General features: G+C 27.2%; 1 protein-coding gene across 1 annotated transcript in view; it reads left to right on the plus strand.

Moving 5' to 3' along the window:
* LOC142325158 (atrial natriuretic peptide receptor 1) overlaps window positions 1–25,096 on the plus strand; it is a 1,463,037-nt gene that overhangs the window by 1,233,849 nt on the left and 204,092 nt on the right. The window contains exon 16 of the mRNA XM_075366562.1: window positions 13,366–13,531. Within this exon, the coding sequence (XP_075222677.1) occupies window positions 13,366–13,531 (166 nt within the window). The remainder of the gene's footprint in view (window positions 1–13,365; window positions 13,532–25,096) is intronic.

Raw genomic sequence — 25,096 nt, forward strand, 5'->3', positions numbered from 1 at the left:
TATCAAACCAGTTAATGTACAATTATATTTTAAGATTTTAAAATTTAATGTTATAAATAATTATTTATAAATTAATGTATTTTCAATAAATTTTTGCTTCTTTCGTGTATTTTTAAATACAAAATTTTATTATTAAATCTTATAGAATTTATTTTGCTATAATTTATTTTCTTTTTATATATGATCTTACACATCATTACTTTTCCAGTTTTAATTTTTTACTATTAGATCGTCGTAATTGCTAAAATGTTAGAACACTTTTAAGTTAGGATAATTCCATTAATAGTACAATAATTTTATGTAGGAATGTAATTTATATTCCTATAATATATCTTATTATATTTTAGATAGGAATTTAACAGTACAATAATTTTTTGTACTACCCTGAAAGTCGTAAATTAATAATAAATAATAGTAAATCATAATAACCAGTTTTACATAATTATGAAGAAATATATGTGATTTTACATAGAAAAGAACAATAGTTATTAAACATTTTTAAAAACTTACAACTACGTTGAGCCATTACGTAATTTTTTGAGTAGTTTTCGTAAATTTTGAATATTTGTTTATTTTATTAAATTAACAAAATTTATGAAAAATGTTCGTAGATTAAACAAAACAAAAAAAAAATTATTTATAAAATTAGCGTGTTGTAAAACTTTGTTATTCGTAAAAGATAAGTGTCTTTCCAGATTTCCTTAATTATGGTGGTTACTTTTATTATAATACAGATTATATGGAAGTTGTTTACAAGTTGTAATGAATAGAATAAAAAAAAAATTAAACGGTAGGGAAGAGAAAACAGCAAATAAAGAATAAAAATAAGAAAATGAATTTAATATTAAGATAAAGCTGTACGGTTTATTTATTGGTGTTTAAAACAATATTTTAAAATTAAATGTTCTTATGAAAGAGGACTGAAAGAAAAATAGAACTGTAAACTTACGAAGATTTTATGAAAAGCGAGACATACTAGGGCACTGACAAAGAGCTTATTGGTTCACGAAATTCAAAGAAAGAAACATAAAAGGATGTTGATAGAGAGAAGACTTGAAAAGAGGATGGACATACAGTAATAAAAAAGATAAGTGAACTGAACAGAAATGCATGAAAAGTACAGATTCATGGAACTTCGAACAACTTCAATTATTATGTCGTTGATAGTAGAATAAAGTACAATTTATCAATTATATCACTTGCACCTAAAACTCTATGAAAACTGTGATTAAATCTGAAAGGCTTTATTACGTGGTTTACATTTAAAATTTCGTACAATTGTGTTTAATTTTGAATAAAACAAATTAAAATTTTAGAATCTTAATATGTGAATTGTACCTTAGCTTTTCATTATTACCAAAATATATGTAAACTAATTACCAGTCTCTTTTACAAAATGTTCAATCCGTTATTTGCTCTAATTAATTTCTTTGGTAGAAATAAAAATAACATTAAACTAAAAGCCGACTGCTTGTATTATACAAGTATTATAACAAGTTAATTAAATTTCAATCGTTGGAATCCTAGATTTTACTAAGATAACTTTTATCTATGGAAGTATTTCACACAGTTTGGAGGAACTTTATCATATAAAAAAAACGCAGTAGATATTTTGTGAAATTCAATAAATATTTTGTAAGGAATTCAATGGATCTAATAACATTTTAAATTCTTCTGTTTTCATACGATTATTGATGTATTCTGGAATTGAAGAATGTTTTGTATTTTTATTCCAAATACAATATCCAAAATTAATTTGAATGTTTTTATTAAAATTGAAAAAAAATCAAACTGAAATAAAGTCGAATTTATTTTCAACTACTTTTATTTGAATAAATTTCTTAAACATGGTTTCAGCTGATAACTTTTTTAATATAATAAAAAGTAATTAATTTTATATCCACCTTACCAGCAAAAAAGATGTGTTTTCTCGAGATCTTTCGGTTTATTTCAAACCATCATCAGGAGATAAAAACTGTGTAATTATTTTAATTTTTAACTTGCGAGACGTATTCTATTACATTCATCTCCTGACGATGGTTTGAAATTAACCAAAAAATCTCGAGAAAACACATTTTTTTTGCTGGTAAGTTAATATTTGTCTGTTTACCTATATATTTATTTTACTTATTTATCTCTTTTTATTTATAAATTAAAATACAATGCCAAAAAATTTAAATAGTTATAATATTTTCGTACAAACTATTAAAAGGAAATATATGTATATATATATTAAAAATATAATAGTTTAAGAAAATAATGTAATTACACTAATAAATAAATAACCAACTAAAGTAATTTATGATTGTTAATACTGATCCACAATATTCTAACAACCCTCAGACAACTTGAGATTTATCTTAAATTTTCCTTTAAAAATACTTTTAGGAACTTTAGGAAGTTTCAACAGTGTTGAAAGGTGATCTAATAGGATTAGTAATTATCTTGAAATAATTATTTTCTTTTTTTTTATCGTTTAATAAGTATTTCATAATGTTTAACTTTGCAGATATAGTATTTATAGAAATAAAAAGAAAGAATCGTGAGGATCTTAATTTGTTTAAATAACAGAGTACATAATTATCGTATTGTATTGTTAACTTTCCCAGCTGTGATATGTGATATGTTCTTTGCGATATATGTGGCTACAACAGCTACAGATATAACGGGAAAGTATTAGATCAGTAAAAAAAAAAAAAATTGATTAAATTTTAAATGATCTCCGAAAATGGCTTTTTATTCCAATGCTCCCAAGTCTAAAAAAACTATTTTTATTAGACGGAGTTTGTGCGTATGTATATAGGTATGTAAGCCTGTATTAATTTTATAATTCTGGATCCCGTTGACCGATTTTCTTATAAAAGTTTGTTATAAAAGTTCTTATAAAAGATTGCAACTTGCCAACGATTTTTATTTAATATTCACTTCTTCCCAAAAAAAATGACTGTATTTTTCTTGTTTTTGCTATGTCTTGCTTAGAAAAGTAATTAATGGGAGTCTTTTGCACCTGTACTTTCTAAATAAATAGGCCTTCAAACCACTATAAAAATATTTTGCCCATCCTACTTCAATGGTCTGCGGAAATAATAAAGTTTAAATTTAAATTCATTTCGCAAGTTACCCATTCCATTCAAAATATAAAAATTCTAATTTTGTATAGCTAGATTATTTATAATTTTTTTTATTTAGAATTAAAGCTGTATCTTTGTATTTTTATTCTTTATTTTTGATATTATTTTTCAATAAAAAGGAATTCTTTTATTATAAAGATAGAAATAGAGCTTAAAATGATTGAATTACGCCAGAAAGTTTTTCAAAATTGACCGGGGTAGCCGGGAAAGTTATGAAATTCATTGCCGGATTTTTTTAAGTTATTCAAATAACCTTTCCTGAACTTAAAGTTATTATTGTCTATTCCTGCCAAATTGAATATCCACCTGAAAATACGATATAAATATAAATATATTTATATTAGCCAAAATAAGATTTTGGCTAAATTATTACGATAAATTAGTACACAATTTTATGAAAAGATAAATTAAACTAAAAGCGTGTTTTCCTAAACACATTTAGGAGAAATTGCTAATAAATAAATAAAACTTTAATTACACCAAAATTTGCTTATTTTCTATTTATTACTTGCAGAATTCACCATGCGACATTGATGGGGTTTAATGTATAAATAATCCTGAAAATGAAATAAATAAATAAACAAAACATATTAGTAAATAAACCTGAAAGTAATGTTGTGATTTTAAGGATCTAATCTTTAACTTTCCCAGTTTTTGTCTGTCTATGAGAAATAATTAAAACCACGTATTTATTACAATTCTATTACCCTTATTTTGTATTCCATTTCTTGGAATAATACTAGATACGAGTAGAATTATCTTTAAATGAATCAAGAATCATATATTAAGGTCAATGATAACAGTTTTAGTACCTCTGCATTAACTTCGGCAGCCAGCTAGATTTGTTTAAAATTTCAATCAATGCATTATTTTAATGTCATTATATTTTTCTATATGGTGATATCGTACGCAAAATGAATAAATTTTGACGGTTTCAAAGGATTTTGGTAGAAATTACTTGTGACAGTTAGATCAACCAGTTAATCACTTTTGTAAACCGAGTATTTTTTTTTTTAATCTTCAAATAGTGACAGAAAGTTATTTTTTTACAAAAAAAACCAAAAAAAAAAACAGCTATATGTGAGAATAGAAAAACTTCTTTATTAAACAAAATGTAAATTGATCAATTCTACACGATTTTGTTTCTTTTTACTTTTTAGTATTTCTATCAGTCATCAAAAATTGAGAAATGAAACCACATAAAATACCTCACTAATTGCAGGAGCACATGGAAAATAGTAATTCGTTACTGATGGGTATATTTACGGAAGCTATTGTGGAAAAATATTTATATTTTTCTAACCACTAACCACACTGACCATTATGCACTTTTTTCATAGTAATATGCGAGTGCTATATATAGAAAGTTATGAGTTTTGAATCTATATTTATATTGATTTCTAAAATCTTACAGACTAATTAAATTTAATATTTTTTTCTGTACACTGCACAAAAATAATTCCTCACGTGTTAATTTTTATAACCTATCTTTCAATTTGTTTCACTTGTGTAAATAAAACTTAAAAGATCTCTTATCTTATTTGTTATCAACTTGAAAGTATAATCATCCAACTGTCCACAATTCACTGCGTCCATATTTCGTCGAGTTGTATACATTGGGAAGGGTTCTTTAGTATTCTGTTTTTCAAGCGAATTGAAATGTATGCAGAATAGAAACCGACTTGAAATCTGTATTTACTTTAATTACATAATATAGTATGTAAAATCTCTTTTTCCCCAATTAAATAATAAAAAAAACATATTTCAAAAATTTTATTTTTATTTTTCAGGCAAATTTAAAAAAAAAAATATTTTTTATTTCAAGCAAGATGCAGGTTTTTCGGGTTTTACTTTTCTTCCAAAAAATATTTTGATTTAGATCTAGTCATAAATAAAAATATTAAAAATAATAGAGCAGTCTTATAAAACACATACACAAAATAAAAAAATAAAAACAGATTTCATTACTTAATTCTTCATAATAATGTTGACCTTGAAGTCGGCGTCAAATTTGTTTTTTAGTATGTACGACGAATGGTACGCTAAAAATTAAGTAAAGTTACAACGATAAGGCAGTACAACAATGCGAGTTTAATTTAAATACAGTGTTCCGGCTATTACGTTCACTGGTTAATCTGATCAGCCGCTTATTATTATTAAATTAAGATGATCAGATTCCAATTAAAAATTTAAATTAATTTTTTATCGGCTTTTACGATCACGTATATTAATTTCTCCATTTAATTACGTTCAAAGATTAAATGAAAATTTGAATTTCTTTTTTTATTGCAGTATGAGGTATGTTTGTTAGTATAGTATACGTATAAGGAAGAATACGTAAACATATTATACATTAGGCACAAAATAATAAACAGTCTCTTTTTCCCAGCCGATAAGAAATTCTTGTGTGTGGCTACGTTATGCCTATACTGCACCATCATGTTTGAAAGAGAGAGACATTGTATGTTCCTCTCTTCCCTTTATGCTGTAGTGTAAAGGGAAGGAGAGTATAGTTAGGGATATCCAACTAGAATTCGTCAGTCATTTAGTTCAGCGATCCGATCACATACACTGCAACACGTAGTCCGTATGCTGTATTTACATATTGTTCTGTTTATTTTTTGTTTAAATGTCTTATATTGTATTAAAAGGTCGGGTCATAAGAAAATAACTGATGTAAGTTTAGCAGATAAAGTTACAATTTTAAAGCGATTCGACGAATTGAATTTAAAAATATAAACCCTAAGAGTTGCAGCAGTTAAATTAGGAATTCCACAATCAACATTAAGTGGTATACTAAAAAAAACCAAATAAATTCGAGAACGTTGCTGTTACTGACCGGAAAAGAAGCGCGGAGGTAAAAGTCAAACAGTCGATAAACCGTTACTGATTTGGTTTAAACAGGCCAGCTCTATGAATACCCTTACTAATCGCAGCATCCCGTTGCAGAAAGCAAATGATTTAGTACAAAAAATGGATGAGCAATTTACTTTAACGGACGGGTGGTTAACTAGATGAAAAGATCGACACGAAATAATCAATAAAGAACTACGCGGAGAAAAACAAGACTCTGACGTAAATTCGGCTAAGGACTGGGCAGGAACAATCTGGAGAACTACAACATAGATGAGACGAGACTTTACTACAGAGCGACGCCTGATTAGTGCATGGTTTTCAAAAAATCTATAGCTTCTGCCGGTAAAAAAAAATGAAAAATAGAATTACAATAGCTCTTACTTATATGACGGAATCAGATAACTAATATCATTAGTGATCGGCACAAGTAAAAAGCCTAGATGTTTTAAAGGCGTAAAAATAGTTAACGGGCAAACTACATGAACGATTCAAATGCACGGATAACTGGGTCAATTTTTTTTTTTTGCTTGATATCGCCACATAAGCTTGAAGCTTGTGCGTGGGATATGGAGATGTAGCGTATGAAAAATGCCATACCTGACAGGGATTCGAACCCAGAACCTCCGGATAAAAGGTTGAGACGCTACCACTTGTGCCACGAAGTAAATTTTTTATTCTTTGTAAGAAGAATAAAAAACTTGTTTTAATTTTGGATAACTGCACGGCTCACCCAAATTTGTTTCTGGAGAACATTAACATTGTGTTTTTACCACCAAATACTACATCAATCATACAGCTGCTCGACCAAGGAATTATTAAATAAAACCTTCAAAACATATTATTATAGATATGATTTCAAGAAAAAAATTATTGACATGAAAGAAAATGGTGAAGGAACATGCAATGTGATCGCAAAGAAGACACGATTTCAGATGATTTGCACATGAAAGAAAAAGCTTGGAGTATGGTTTCAGAAGAACGTGTTTTAAATCGTTTTAAAAGACTGGAAAAAAGTGCTCCACAAGAAATGGTACAACTTGTCGAAATTGAAAGGCCTACAGCTATTGAAGAAAACAGTTCAGTGCACGGGTACAAAATGACAACGATATACCCGTTGCAGAAATCGTGAGTGATGCAGACATGGTGCAATCCGTTAATAAAAATTTGAAAGATGAAGACAACGATGATGACGAAGAGAAAGGGTCAGAGAGAGCATCGTTAAGTTATAGGAAGGTCCGGGAATGCTTTAATATTTTCGAACATCTTTGGAGGAATGTGGCTATGGCGAAGAATAATATACACGTTTATACAACTTGGAAATCATTTTTAAATAAAACAGACAGAACAAAAAAAAAATAATAATAAATGAATCTTTTAAAAGCTCTTAATTTAGTAAAATAATGTAATAGATTTTAAAAAATATACCGTAATTTAATTGTTAATTAGCCTAATTGTAAAATCGAAAAAATAATGCGTAGATACTGTAATAATCTGATAATCTTTTACTGCATCTTTACTTCCTTGTACGAAGTAAAGGAAGTAATGTGATCGCGAAAAATGTCGGTTTCCAGATTTCAACGGAAATATCCATTTTGACCTCCCAAAATGCATATTCACTAGTTTCGGTGTGACGTCTGTACGTACGTTTGTACATATGTATCTCACATAACTCAAAAACGATAATCGTAGGATGTTGGAATTTTGGATTTAGGACTGTTGAAACATATAGTTGGCACCTCCCCTTTTGAGTCGACACTTTTGGGCCAAAAGTGTTCAAAAAAGCCCAATATCCGTAAAACTGGATTTTGGCCTGTTTCTTAACTGCAGTAATAAGCCCTCATAGAGATCTTTTCTAAGATATATAAGTGGTACTTATTTCATTGGTTCCAGAGTTATAGCCAGAATAAAATTTTAATTAATGAAATATTTATATCTTACAAAGGGAAGACACAACGGTTCAAATCCGACTTCATCTCCATTTTAACTTTTTTTTTTTTTTTAATTTTAATATATTGATTTATTAATAATCTCTTTTAACCTGTGATTGTAAAAAAAATTTACAATAAATAATTCAATAATAACAATAAATTAAAAAATGAAAGAATATCAGAAGTTATTAATGAAATAAAATTTTATGTACTTTTCATTTTAAAAAAATGTATGTTATGTCATAGGTGTACAAGGAAGTCATGTAGTGTCCACATCAGATTTTTTGATTTAAGTTAATATGTAGTTACTAATTGTTTCATATTGAAATAAATATTAAAAAAGTGTGTATCTTACACGTGCGTAATAGCCTATTCCGTTTGTAAACTTCGCAACTGCCGACTCCATTTTCGGATAATATGATTGCCGCTTATTACGAGCAAAACTGGAAATCCCGACGTGATCATAATAACTGTCGACCACTTCTTGCTTTTTCATGAATAATATCTCATTACTTTAGTTCTTACGAATTAATGGATATTTTAACGACATGGTTAACGACGTTTCAATAATTTATTAAATCTCATTTTATATTTTATTTAATTCTTATTTTTACTAATTATTATTACGGCGAACCCATGTGCAATTAATCTACATGAAGCCCCTTTGCAAAGAACATAATCCCATGACCTATCTGATTAATCACTCATACATTTCTACCATGTTGAGACTAATTAAATTCACATTCCGAGGATTATCTCTCCTGCTCCAAACTGAGACTAAACCGCAAATACCAACGGTGAGTTTGTATAAGGTTACCTTAATTTCACGAAACATAAATCATCAAATCTGTGATTTTTAACCAATAAACTTGGATTTCATTGTAAATTAACCCTATCCATTTCTACAGTTGACCCTTGCATTAATTTATTTTGTTTAAATCGTATATTATTATTTATTGAAGTTACAAAAATTATTTATAATTTTTCAATAATCTATTAATTTTACAATATACCTAATTTATACAAAAATAGTCCTTTTTTATTAGGCATTGTTCTTTTATAATTAATGCAACTGTACGTCTCGTATTAGCTTTTCCGCAAGTTATATTTACGTCTGAACATTATTGTGCAGTGGATTCTATAATTATTTTCTAATTGCATTCGCCCTTTAAGAATACACATTTCTAAATTAATTTTAATACGATTTCCTTATAATTTATTTAACGCTGGTGAATTACGGTGTAGGTAACTCCACTTTTACGGTTTAGGTTGACGTGTCAACTTCAAAAAAATGACATTTTTTAATTTAATTAAATTTTATTATTTTTTTCATTTTGATCGGTTTTTGAAATTTGTTTTTATATTTTTTAAGTTCATTTTATTAAAATTTCGTCTTATTTTTGATAAAATATGTGAGTTTATTCATTTAAATTTATAAATTAAATTTTTCAATGCTTTTCTCGTGTCCACATTTTACTTATTTATAAAATTTACATGTAAACATTTTATTTTGCAGAAAAAATGAGATTCATATCACATAAATTACTTGCTTTGATTATTATTCATACCTCTAAACTTGAATGATAAAAAATTCCTTTAATTTACAATTTTATGGTGCTTAGTTTAAATTAAATAAATTGGTTGGATGCTTCCTTTATTTGATTATAAGTTTAAAAAGTTGAAAGAGTGTTCATAATAGTGTTTTACATGGTAGAGTAGTGATAAAACTGAATTACTCGCCGGAATACAGAACAGTAGTTTCAATTGATTTCCTTAAATAACAACTAAGATTATTTTATAGCTCTACATAGACAAATTCTCTTAGATATTGGATTTTTTCTTTTTAAAGTATATTTACCTCAGATTTTTTTTTCTTTTGTATCTTTTATACATTTAATAGCTACACTACTTTTATTTAATCATCAATTTAAATAATTTTATAATTATCACTTCTACAAAGTATTTGTTTTAACGTACGCTTACTAACAATTTTCGAAGAAATTTTATTTCATTACTATACTATTATCTTCAAATGATTATCATGATTTATCTCCACCATTATTACGAGTAGGTTGTCCTCTATTTATATATTTAATTATTTTAATTAATTTTTAGCGTTTGAAGAAGATTTTTGTTTATTTTGGGCTTACGGCATCGGGATACAACTACCCTGAAAAAGGAGCTAGTAACAAATATATTGAATAATTAATTGATGGATCCCATTGGTTCTGAGACAACATTACCGTTCTAGAATCTAGTCTATTACATTCTTTTTCTGTACTGTGGGCCTCAAAAGGAAAAGCCCTTATTAATGCTTAAAAATAATTAGACCCTAATCCTAAATTTTTGAGTTTCCACAAAAAATTACATACATAAAAACAAAGCCTCTTGTCAGTTACAAAAATATAGATTAGTAATTTTAGTTGTAATTCTTGACAATTTTAATACTATCAGCTAGCTATCTATTAAGGCAATATAAAATATAATCGACAAAAATGATGGAAAATTCATTCTCCATATTATGCCAGTACCTTAGGTCAACTTAGGACTACGAAAATATCACTTCCTTCTATCTTCTTTCCTCTTCCATGGCGTTTCTCGTGCATTTTCGGCATGGCTTCGTTTTTACTCATTAGTCATTTTGTTCTTGTCTTTCTTTGTTGTGCCACCGGAACTTTTATTTTTTAGATTATTCTTCGGAACTTATCTCTATCGCAACAATCTTCTTCTTTTAAGCTACCCTTTGGGAGTCTTCTTCCATTTGTTTCAGACAATTTAGTTTGATTTTCTTGTTCTATAGCTTGTCAAAGATTTATTTAATTTGTTTGGGTCTATCCTGATCACATGCCTCATAAAGTTTACGTTTTTTTCTTTATCGTTGTTTTCTAGGTCTTCTTTATTTTGATTGGTAGATCTCCTAGTTTGATTTTTCCATCATTATTTTGTATTTATTCATTGTAATCTTTGGAGCGTAGATTTAAGCTTCGTTCGACTTTGATTATCTTTTAAACAAACCTTTACGTTATACCCGGGAGTCCGAGAATTTTATCTTAACAACTTTGATATCGAGTAAATCAGGAACTTCGCCGGTAGGAGTCCGCAGAACTGGATGGCACGGCGAAGTCTGTGAACTATGTTTACAGTTCTAAACATGACCTAATCTAAAAATGAAATGAAAATGGGGAAAAAATAAGCATGAAAGTACTTTCAAAAAATACCTCGAATTTTGTTAGACAACGTTTTTATCCTACATTTTATGAACCGTGGAACTCGAATATGTGACTTTTTCCTTAATCCTCAGAAGGTGGGTTTACGAATCGCACCGCTAGGGTAGCAGTACTTATTCCTCAGAAAGGTGGGTTAAGAAAATATACTACAACTTGTTTTAATAGTAAACCCTCTTATGTAAATGAAAGTTTTCACAGAAGATAAAACATTTTTTTAAATTCCCGTTACTTCATTAGTTTACAAGAGATTATAGCTGCTAATAAAACACAAAAAACTACGAACAGTAGGAAAGTTTTGCAAATGTGGTAACAAAGATTTGTTACATAAAACAGAAATAAATTAGATTGGTAAAATTTGTATTCTACAATTAGAACTATTTGAACTAATTGATGAAGAGATAAAAAAAAAGTTCATTTAATAATATAAAAAGTGTGTCCACGGATACGATAAAAATCTAGGGTTACACTTGCAAAGTAATAAGTGCAATATTACATCACGGATCTTCGATTCGTGAAGGTCATTATAGTAGTTTTAAAAAAGTAAAAATATAGTATGAAGTGAATGATATGACCGACTACCAACAAAAAAATTGTCCGAGGTAATCAAAAAATGAATATTTGTTTGAAAGGCAATAATTTTAATAATAAATCCATAACAATCTGTAATTCATAAAAAAAATAAAAGAATAATCTAACAAAACGCAGTGATCTCCAAAAATATTACAATGAAATGGGAAATCGTACTGTAAGAGTCTCGCAGGTATCTTCCGCTCTTGGAAGTCGAGAGTTCCAGCGTTCAAGTTCCAGTAAAGTCAGCTATTTTTGCACGGACTTGAATACTAGATCGTGGATACCGGTGTGGTGTTCTTTGGTGGTTGGGTTTCAATTAACCACACATCTCAGGAATGGTCGAACTGGGACTGTACAAGACTACACTTCATTTACACTCATACGTATCATTCTCATTCAACCTCTGAAGTATTATCTGAAAAATAATTACCGGAAGCTAAACAGGAAAAAGAAAGAAAGGTATCTTCCTCTCAAAAAAACAAAAATTTCTGTAATACATACAAAATTGTTTTTAACAAAATGATACTGATATACAAAAAGTAAGGCACTACATTTCTATTATCAAAATATGTTTTAATTTAGAATTTAGTTTTTTTTTTTTAAATACGCGCTACACTCAGAGTCGACTTCCCAGGGCTGGGAACATAAGATTGACGAATGATCTCCATTTTTTCATGTAATATTCTAGGCCTCCTGCACCCTTCTTATGTTCAACACTGCCAGTTTCTTTAAATTTATCATACCTTGAACGAATACTAAATCTAGAATTCATTAATAGGATTATTACTTTTTTTCTAATAAGACTACAAAGTTGTTCAGACAATTCTCGGACTCCTAATACTTCAATAATTTTTCTTTTTTACTGCAAATATTTTACGATTTTTATATTTTTATAATTATATATGCATATTTTTAATGCTCTCTAAGCTTGTGTAGTGGGTTTGATATCTTTTAAGACAGTAAATAAATACCTAACGCCTGACTGGAATTCGAATGTAAAACCTTCCAGGAGAAAGATCACAGTTCCAGGTGATTGTTCTTTCCTGCAATATAACAGTATATGAAAAATAAATAATTTAAAGCAATTTTCTCGTAGAAATTTATTTTAAACTAGATAACATCTTGCTTTCAATATACGAGAACATTTTGCAGAGTTTTTCTTTGTACTTTATTTATTTGTAATACTAATTATAAAATTATTATTTATTATTATTATTGTTATTATTAATATTTATAAATTATTTGTAATATTTATTAGCCTTAAAATTAATTTTCACTAGATCTGGAACACCAATCTAGTTGTATAGTTATGATGAAGGATGTAACCAGATCACCTAGTATTTTTCACACTATTAAGCCTAATTTAACAACAAATGTTGTTATTAAATAATTTTCCTCTCCTATTTTCTTTTCAATCATTCTTTTTAACTTCTTAGCAGTGTTAAGCAATTTATTCTTTCGTTTTGGCCATTAAATGATTAGTCAGTTGGTTGTTTTGTGCTTTTACAGTTGTTTTGTTATAATAAGAAATCATATTATACCTGTAATATAATCTGAAAAATAAATATTTTATGTCATTTTTATTATCTTATTTAAACGCAATTAAAGGTTTATTAATAATCTTAATATAATTTTTCATTTTTAATGTTGCAGAAGTGGTAGAAGGCGTTAGGAATGGAGCTAATTGCCTGCGACCAAGTACTAGTGATTTGGCTTGCGAGGAAGAAGTTACAAATCTAATGAGGCGTTGTTGGGCTGAAGATCCTGCTGACCGACCTGATTTTCCAACTCTGAAAGCCACCATCCGTAAATTAAACAAGTATGAAAATTTTCACTGTAACATATATATTTACATTGCAAATTAATATTTTTTTTAGACAAATAATTTTAATTAATATTAATTAATTGCCAATCTTAAAAGTAAAGAACTTCTCGGTCTGTAATCTGTTTCTTTTTTAATATATTTGTCCCCATAGAACTTCGTATCCCCATGTGTTCCCTATCTCAGAACCGATTCGAATTAAACTTTGCAAATTATTAACGATTTTACAACTAAACGTTTGTTATGTATTTACTAACCTATTAACTATTTATTTATTAACTAGTAACGATTATTACTTTGTAAACTATTAACGATTAATTAATTTTAACCAATTTTATAATTTTAGAATTTAGTCGATAAATTTTGAGAAATATTTATTAAATGGATATCGTTTATAATGGGACATTTTTTACTCATACGTATACTTTTATTTTACTTTAATATTTCTGAAGAAAACATCTTGATACCATAAAAACGAAATTTAGAATATTAAACTTTCCCAAACATTAGATTGAATGCAGGTATATAAAAGCTCAATTTTAAAAACATAATTTTCAATATTTATTTTGATAACTTTTTCTTTGTAAATTTGAAAAATGTGCAGTATCAGTTTGCTTGGAGTTTTCAAAATAGAATTAAGATTTTTTATTTAGGTATAAATTTTAACTTTAATATTATTACTTTTTTAATATTGGGGATCCTGCGCATTTTTAAATTTCGTTAGCATCATTGAATATTGAATATTTTTATTTAAATCGGCGCAGATTTTTCATTAGTATTCCTCAAATATATTGTGTTAATGTTTCATAATCACATAGCTAATATATAAGTTAGTTTTGTTGGTACAATGTATTGTAATTGTAAAATATTACGTAATACATAACAAAAAAGTTAGAAAATTGCTACATTTCAACTATTAACGTTTCTCTCTGAGAATTAATTACAGATCATCAGTTCCAACATTAACAGCAGTTTAATTTTAAAATTGATACTTAAAAAAAAACCCGTTCCTGTTATTATTTTCATCATTTTAAAAAATGTATTGGCGGATAGAAGATTATCATGTGTTTTTACGTAAAAGAATTCAGTTTTGCCTATATAGAAAGATTGTACCTGTAATTTAGTATACTTGTGTAAACAAAACTTATAACTAAATTACTTACAGCATAATTGTTTTATCAAATTTAACAAAATTTAGGATGGTAAGAATAGTTTTTGCGTTATTTTATGCGGAAAATATATATAGTGGTTATTAATTCCGTCTTAATCGATTATGTAGAATTAATAGAAATAAATTAGCTAAAATATTAATCTATTAGTTATACGTACTATTAAACTACTTCATTTTTTTAGAGGAATTTAATTTTTTCATAATTTTATTTGATGTAAAAGACTGCTTGGTACTTCTTGAATTAGCCCGTCGACCATAGCCATAATCATCCCGTTAACATTGAAATTACTTCAAAGTTACGGGATCATTTACATATTAAAAGTATAAGCATTTTTGCCTATAATTATACGCTCGCTTTGCTTACTAACTTCGACTAATTAACAATAATGTTTTGATTATTCAAATATTAAATGATTGCAATAATTACTAAATTTATTATTTAAATACTCAAACATTACTGTGTTAATTAGTTAAGGTTAGCGAGCATAGGTTATGTTTGGTTAGAATATTTATAAAATAAATAAATATAAATGATTATAAAAATGGTAATATAATGGTTATCTTGGGTAATATTAACAATGACCCAAAATTTTGCCATTTTATTGGTCGACGGGCTAATACGTAAGTACAGACTTCTTTTGTAATTTTTTTAACTGAGTAATGGTAAATGTTTTTATTATATTACAAAAGTTATTAAAATAGTATACAAATTATATATATATATATATATAATATATATATATATATATATATATATATATATATATATATATACATACTTATTTTTTAATAGATATATATTCTTTACTATTTTACAAGAAAAATATTTTTGTTTATAATTAACCCGATATTTTGATGGTGTGTACCATGAGGAAGTTATTTCAAAACTTTTAGATTGTGACTTCACGTTTAAGAAGTAGAGTTATTATACTATTAACTACTGAAGAGTAATTATAATGAAAAAAGAGTCTGCCGTTATTCCGCTAAAACTTTTTTCCGTGTATAAAAGATTTTCTGCTCATTAGATGGTTATAATCGTTTAATTTCCTTATGAGTAGAGACTGTTCTTGTAATACATTGTTTCCTACAGAAACGAGTACATGAACCTTTGTTACTTTACAGTATTTTCACTGTTATAGCTATGATGTATAGAAAGCCACATACTTTCTATATAAATGTATTCTGACATTTTTTCATATGAATTACTATGTCTCTCCACTATAACTACTTATATTTAATTAGCTGCACTGTCTCATGAAAGAAAATAATTAGTGCACTTAAAATTTAATGTAATTTAATTAGATTAAAATTAAATTTTAAGGTTCTACTGGGAGTAACTCGCTCTGTAATTAATGATTTTATTTTGGGGGGAACTGTAATTAATGATGATTAATACACAGCCATCTCTGTCATAAACAGAATAAGGTGTCACTTAAATTCCTGACTGCATTTTGTTGGGTGATATGCTGTTTCGCAGTAATATTTTCTGCTTAATGAAGAAACCGTTCAACAGGAAACCACTTGATTCCTTATGTTTACAAGTAAGCTCAAGTAACTTGCTTATTAATCTTAAGAATGGCTACTCGTTTTTGAAAATGACCTGTAACTTATGTCAGGTCAACTATAATCATTATGGTTAAGTTTCGTAATAAATAAGAAAATATAGATTAATAAATTACAAAATATTGTTAATTGACGTAAAACACAGTCGCTTTGTTGGTTATTTTTGTTAATTTAAGTAGCTTATCATTCTGGCAAATAAAGTTTTAGAATATCTCATTAGTATCCAATTTGAAAGTATAACAAACCAGGTCAACCTTCAAATGTCATTTTTTATTTCTATTTCAAATTAAATATAATGCTAACTTCATCTGGAGTACATTTTACGTAAGGTTTACGATATTAATCTAGTCAGAATTTACACTTGTATAAAATTTTTTTCAGTTGAAAAATATTTTAAGTTATGCGGAGAAATAAAATTAAAAAATCGCCATAAAATAATAGTTTATTTATTAAATAAGAGCAGATGTGTAAATCAACTAAATAATCTAAAATAGATTAAAGAGAAAATTTCGAAACTACTTTTCACGAATTTTCAATCAATATTCAAAGTTAAACGAATATAATTAACAAAATTTATTATAACTAATTTAAATCTAAAAAAAAATTACTTTTCATTTGAATTAGTAACCTCGACTAATTAACAATAATGTTTTGATTATTAAAATAATAAATAATTGCAATAATTACTGAATTTATTATTTCAATACTAAAACATTACTGTGTAAATTAGTCAACGTTAGCGAGCATAACTATAATTACTTGGAGTTAATTAACGGCACTGTCAGCTAGTTTCGGCGTGACGAACTCTTTTTTGTATTCATGTACTTACGTATCTTGCATAACTCAAAATCGATCAGCCGTAAGATGTTGAAATTTTGAATTTAGGGTTGCTGTAACATCTAGTTTTGCACCTCCCCTTTTGATTGCAATCGACTGGACCAAAAGTTTTCAAAAAAGGACTTTTCCTTAACTGCAGTAATAAGCCCTCATTGAGAGCTTTTCAACAATATATCAGAGTTGGTACTTATTTTCATTAGTTCCAGAGTTGATAGCCTAATAAAATTTTAATTAATGAAATAATTGGATCTTATAAGGGGAAGGCATATCGTTCGAATCAGACTTCATCTCCTTTTTTTTACCTCTATTTGTTTAAATATGTTGATTTATTAATAAAATTATTAACCTCTGATTTAAAAAAAATTACAATTAATAATATTTTTAATAAAAAAAAAAAAAAAAGAATGAAAAAATTTCAGAAGTTTATTAATGAAATAATATTTTATTTAAAAAAAATGTGTATATGAAATTTAATAGTTGTACAAGGAAATCATGTGGTATCCACATCAGATTTTTTATTTTTATTAGAAAGTTCTAAAATTTATTAAATTTTAATTTTTGATTGATATTCTCTTCTTCTTTGATTGATATTTTATGTGTAGTGGTTTCCTTACAGTTCATGTTATTTTCGTATGAAAGAATCTATGTTCCTTTTTTTTGTGTAGCGGTACTGCAGACGTTTTTTAAATAAAAAAATAAACATATCTTCAGTAGGAGGAAATTCTTTTAATTTAACTGAAATTTTTTTTATTTTACGGTCGACTGTTTTTGACGTTTATATATTGAAATAAAATTACTCGTACATTTGCAGGGTATAATAGCGCGAAGGAAATTAATATCGGATAAGTTTTATTTACGACTTGATAAAATGTATTACAGTTTTAGAAATATTTCAGAGTAGTAAAAGCCATTCATTTTATCTGTAAAATATTTCAATTAAAAAGTTCGTTTACCAAAGTATGTGAAGATTTTAAATCGCATTTTAAAGAGAGGCGTAATTAAGATTTTAATTGTTAAGACCGTATTGATAGGATGTCATGTATGGGCTATTAACTTCTTCCGAAGCGTTTTCAATTTCCTTACAAAAGAAGAATATGACGAAGGAGAAAAAGAGAATAAAACTAAGTAGAGTAGAGCAACTACGTAAAGGAATAGAGAATAAAGTTAAAGAAAAGATCCCGTCTCCACTAGGGAAGCTTCGTTCGATATTCTCACTACCCCGTGTCTCGTAAATCCTGATCCCTTAAAGCTTCTCTGAACCACTTCCACCCTTCTTCACCACCCGACAACACCGCTCACTGAGGTTCCTTAGTTCTACTATACCTAGCCGCTACCTTATCTCATTAGATATTCTTCCTCTGAACCTTCGGCCCCCAGGTATTACACATTGTGTAAGAATTTATCCCTAAAATAGCAGATTTACGATGTACGTTATAAAATTTTCATACTTCGCGATTGTATGTATGGCAAAGGATCAATGATGCAATAAGAGAGATAATTTATCTCACTAAAGCGGCTTTTAGAACTCAATAACGTTTATTTTTAAATTCACAGGAGGTATTGAATTGGCCTACTGGAAACAATTTCCATATAACCTTATTTTATTTTCATTAACTGCATAATTTACATGAATGTGGGTACCATAAGCTAACGCTTATATTTGCCAAACTTACGTAAGACTCAATTCACTCAAAAAAATAAGGTAAATATTTTGAAGAATTGTAGATATCCCATGCTAGCTTAATAAAGAAAGGAATGAAGTCTAAAGATAATATTTGTTATGAAAAACAAAGATCTATTTGCACTTCAGTAAACTTTCCCAAACAAATTTTATCATTAACATTACAGCATTTACAGTAAATTAATTATTTACTGTACTGTTTCAAATTCAGGATTGGAAAACTTTATAGTAAGAGCATAAAATAAAAAATAATTGAAGCTGTTCTTTATGCATTCTTTTATTACTGCGATTTTATATAAAAATAATTCATGTTAAAATTAACAGCTATCCGCGATCGTGCTAAACATTCCCGGAATTTTCATGGAGCTTAAAAATTAAATATTTTCCCGAGTGATAAAACTAAAAATCCTTTTTTTTTACTTAGGGTGTACTTATTTCTTCTTTTTTTAAGTACTGTAACTTTATAGTGCAGGTAACCTGATGATAATCATAAAATCACTTCAAAATGGTTTAACTGTTCTTAAAATTAACAAGTTATGTGTCAGGGATTTGATTATACCCGTTGCCTTCTTACTAAAGCAAATATATTTGACATGTTTCATTCTAGCATGCCAAACTTATTGTATTTTAGTTTACATTCAGTTTTACTAGCAATACATTCATTCTTTTCATAACAATATAAACTTACAGTATAATAGACACCATTACTCTCAGGGAAAGCATTTCTAACTTGTGCACCTTGTGCTTCGGATATATTACTCGTATATTCATTATAACGTTAAGAAAGAGTGAAACATATAAGGTAAAGCAATAAATTAATTATTTACTGTACTGTTTCAAATTCAGGATTGGAAAACTTTATAGTAAGAGCATAAAATAAAAAATAATTGAAGCTGTTCTTTATGCATTCTTTTATTACTGCGATTTTATATAAAAATAATCCCAATCGATCTGTATCTTGTAGTACATGTAGTGTACAAATAATTTTAACTGATTTTCGGATATGGGCAGATGATCTCCCCGTTCAGCAGTCTTCTACAGATTGTAAATAACTCATCTTTCTGTAAATTTTAATCAGTTTTTTTCTTACAATCCTAAGAATCTTAAAAATTACACTCCAGACAATGAAATACTTTTCTCTATATTTGAGGATGTCGTACTGTACATATAACTTTATTATTTTTTACGCTTCCTTATAAATTTAACATCTTAAAAACTACTACATTAGTATTTTATTTGTCATTATATTAATTCACGTAATGATTTATTTTTCTAAATATTTTGTAGTCTTTTTCAATTCTGTTTGAGTAGTTGTTAAACAGAAAGATAAAATAAAGAAAGGGAAATGGAAGATTGAAAACTGATTAAGAATGGAGATAGTAATTTACATATCGATAATCTAACTTAGCATGTAACCCTTTTAGTGAAAATTTAGAAATACGTTTATAACTTAAAGAAAATTGTATGCAATTTTTATCTAAATCTTGAGGTCATAGATTGCTGTAAATGATTAGTTTGCTTGTAAATTAAAAAAAAAACCACTCAGGATTAAAGGGAAGTGAAATATTATGTTTTAAATATAAAAATTTTATATCTTTTAATATAATATAAAACATTTTTTATTAAACTTTATTATAAGAAAGGTCTTATAAAAAAATATGAGAAAATGATTTTTTATTGAAATAAAATATTGTAATAATATTAAAATATAAAGAATAGTAAGTCTTTGTCAACAGATTCAAGCCTAGTAATTTTCAATCATATATTTATTAAAAATAACAGCTACCAACGATCTTGCTAAACTTTGCCGCCATTTTTCATTTTTCAAATGAAAATTGGCGGAAAAGTTACCATTGGGGAACCTTTTTCCCAATGGTAACATTGAAAATCATTATTAAAATTGCCTTTCGCCTTCCTTGTTTTTTACTTGTATGTCCTTTTTTTATTATTTTATTAATTTTTTGTAACCTTATTGTTGAAAATTATCTGACACTAATCATAAAATCACTTCAATACTGTTTAAATGTTCGTAAAAATAACGAGTCGCATAGGAATTCCAGTTGAGTTTACCCCGTTGCCTTCTTCATTGAACCAAACATGTTTGGGAGTATGCAGCGTGCCAAACACACCGAATGTAAGTTATTATCAGTCGTACTATCGATACATTGGCTCTGTTCATCATGGTAAAAATTGACTATGTAATAATTATATTAAAAGATAAAATAAAAAACAGAATAAATAACAAATAATTACTTGCTTTTCTAACCATTAGTAATAAATATTTTACTGTTTAATTCCATAAATAATAATGTGAAATCAAATATAAAGTTTAAAGTTTTATTAGACAGAAAATTTAAAACATCGGCTTTTTTTTATATATTACTTGCTAAATGTAATGTAATGATTAGTAGAGGTAGTAAGTAATAAATTCAAGATCTCTAGATAAATATTAAAAAGTAAAGGATTTTTTTCGATATTTAACTAAAGAGTATGTATGTCAAAATTCAAAATAACTAAATTTTTTCTAACGTAAATAAATAATTTTTTTCTATCTGAACTGGAAGTGAAATTTTGCTTTATTTTACTATACCAGTAAAACTATTGTTACAAATTAAAACTGTAGAAATAATCTTTTCCTGTGATTAATGATACGAATTGAGATAATTTAAAAACAATTATTATTTTTTTTTTTTTACCTGAATAACTTTGAAATTAATATTGGCGTGCATTTAATAAACCTAAATGATACATCATAAAATAGAAAAACTGCATATATTTATGTTAAGTCCACAAAGTAAAGCTTTAAATGATCTGATGTAAGTCACCCTAAATCGGCATAGTTATTTTTATCATCAACAACGCTAGATTTCCTATGGAAAGTTTGAAATTTCTCGTTTTCTTTACTGAGCCGATATTCTATCTCATATCAAAATTTTGAACCCATTGAAATGCATGTCATGCATGTCAACTTTGACAATATCTCCGCTTTGTTTATCGCAAAAAATATTGTATAATGGAGCATCATTATTCTTATATAAATATATCTAAGCAATTCCACTGTACATCAGTTGCATTATTGCATTTCAGCTATAAGAAATATTAGAACAGATAGTTTAAAATAACAAATTAATGTATCCTTTTTTTGCAGGAATAGTGTGTTTTCTCTCAATAAAGCAATGGAAAATTAAATACAAAAATATTTTTTTTTAAATTATATCAAATTCCCGAAATTGTAACTAAAAGATCCCATGTGGATACCACATGACTTCCTTGTACGCCTATTAAATTACATATACACAAATTTCTTTTGAAATGAAAAGTACATAAAATTTTATTTCATTAATAACTTCTGATATTCTTTCATATCTTTGTTTTTATTGTTATTATTGAATTATTTATCGTAAAACTCGCGTTTTACTATCAAGGTTAATAATTATTAATAAATCAATATGTTTAAATTAAAAAAAAAGTTCTTACTCGAACCGATGTGCCTTCCCCTTGTAAGAACCAAATATTTCATTAATTAAACTTTTATGTGGCTATAACTCTGTAACCAGTGAAAATAAGTACTACTTATGATATACCATTCAAAAGCTCTCAATGAGCGCTTATTACTGCAGTTATGAAAAAGTCCAAAATCCACTATTTTTGGGGGGGGGGGGGATTTTGGGCTTTCCTTGGACCCTTTTGATTCAGTCGATTGCAATCAAAAGAGTATATGTGGACAACTAAATGTTACAGTCCTAAATCCAAAATTTCAACATCATACGGCTAATCATTTTTTAGTTATGCGAAACATATGTACAGACGTCACGCCGAAACTGTTCAAAATGAATATTTCTGTTGAAACCTGAAAACCGAAATTTTTATTACAATATTTCCTTTACTTCGTAAAAGGAAGTAAAAGCTAAAAAGAAAAAAACAATAACTAGATTTCTTTCTCAACAATTCCTAGTACTTTGAATAGCATTAAAAATATAATGTATTTAAATATATATTTTTAAAAACATCATTGTTCTTTAGCATTAGTTGCTACAAACAAACTTTCTCACAGTAAAAGCCTAATTTGTTCTTTTATTTTTTTTTTACCCCGAATAAGATGTACTTTATTTTTGTGGCTTTAAAATTCTAAATTGTTAGATTTACTAGAAAAAATTTTATTCAGAAGAATAAAATTTTCCTTCCAAGAAACTTTTTTTTATTTTTCTCAGTTTACCATGTTAAATTGTAGAAACTAAAACAAAATTCCACTAAAATTTGTACAACCAATAAAAAAGGTCTTTAAGATCTTTTTTTTGGGGGGAGGATTGAATTGTGATAAAATTTTATTGTAATGTTATTACTAAAAGTTTATTATTTAAATTTTCAATAATATTGAAATTTTAAGTTAACAAAAACGATTTGAAAAGTTCAGAAAATCGATATTTTTATACTTAGATTAGCTCCTCCACCTGCAATATTGTCCCCAAAGTATTTTTTTGGGGGTCGCTTACAGTACTCTTATGCCTAGGAAGACATTAGAAAAAAATTCGGTTAAAAAATATAACCTTATTATTATTTTTTGAAGGGGGAATTTGGGAGCAATTTTTAAAAAAAATTAAGATATTCATCTACCCGTGTACTGAGTTTAATGTAAAATTGGGGGTTTGTTTGCAAAATTTTGAGATAATTGATCCCAAAAAAACTGTTTACTTCACCCCTTAGAGATAAGCAAATGTTTTGTTGATATAAATATTTAATTAACATATTTCCTTAATTTCTAACTACAGAATGGAAATTTTTAATATTGGTAATTTTTTTAATATTGTTAGATCAGAACTAATTCTTAACTCGAATTTAATTGTTTAGAAAAAGGAAATGTGGGAGTGGATATTTTTAGTGAGAAAAATTTTTCTGGGTTAGAGATGGGTTAGTTTACTGGTTACACGGTCCGTACCATGAGAGAATCCATAGCGTAACCTGATCCCCACTTAACGCTGCATTTCCCAGCTACATTCGTTTCACTCTGACACCATTTTCTTCCCCTTTATTCACTTTATGGAACAGTACATCATATTAATTTAAATTTACAATGCATTTACACGACTAGTTCTCTCTTTAAAAAAGTAACCACTTAGATATACTTAATTAATTAATTAACTTTTACTGCTTTCTTTAATTAGATGAAGTACAATTATTATTTGTTACCGATTATAATTATTTATTATTTTTTAACATTTAATAAGCAATAGCTGTTAAAATTTTTGTTACAATTATTTTCCCGTGTAGTTTCTCATTGAGTTAATATCCAAAATTACTTCCTTTTTTTTAAGTATAGAAATAAAAGAGTTCTAAAATACTAACATATATATATATATATATATATATATACTGAATTATTCACAAAGAATGTAACAAACTTTCAGGACATGTTCTACTGGTGAAAATATCCTGTAATATCTAGTTAAAATCTGTCACATTTTGATACGTTTTGTTTTTAATAAACTACAAAATTCTTACGATGTGTCTAGTCTCTGTGGACTTTATTCGTGTCATTTTACTCAGAATCAAATGTTCTACAACTTTAGTTAAAAAGTTTGTGTTTAAATTTAACAATTTTACTTTACGCCAAACATAATATAGTACGGTTTTGTAACTTAAAATAGCGTATTTTGTCTTTTATCCCAGATTTCTCAAAACTATTAAAAGTGTAGTTCTGGAAACTTTTTTTTGGTTTTTCAACTTTGTTTTTATATAAGACTACTAAACTTAATTTGGGTTCCAATAATTTGTCTAGCTTAATTTTACCGAACTTACAGAAATGAGGACGAAATATTTTGCCAGCCAATACTCGCTAACAAAGAGTTTCCGAACTAATATTTATATGAACTTTCTTCTTTATTTTCTCCAGTAAATCATGCCCTGAAAGTTTTGTTACATTCTTCGTGAATGACTTAATATATATCAAATTTATTATTTTTTAATAAACATAATGCAAAGCATAAAATTGTTTTAAAAAACTTCTTAAATAACTAAAAGATAATAAATTAAAATCTTTTATATTAATTTTTTTTTACGATCAGGCATTTGCGTGATTTGATATTTTTCGCCATTCTGCATCTTTTGTTCTGCACTTTAGAAATAATTTCAACCAACACATTTTTTACATCCTACAAATTAAAGTACTTAAATTTTTGAATTCAAATTTTCGTAATTTCTTCATATAAAATTTCCTTTAATTTTCTTAATTAAATTTCCTTTAATTTTAATTTTCTCGTAATTTCTTCACATTTCCTTCCGATATAAAATCACATCATTTGGCTTACTACCC

Source organism: Lycorma delicatula, chromosome 5 (assembly GCF_047948215.1).
Source record: "Lycorma delicatula isolate Av1 chromosome 5, ASM4794821v1, whole genome shotgun sequence".
Taxonomy (NCBI): Eukaryota; Metazoa; Arthropoda; class Insecta; order Hemiptera; family Fulgoridae; genus Lycorma; species Lycorma delicatula.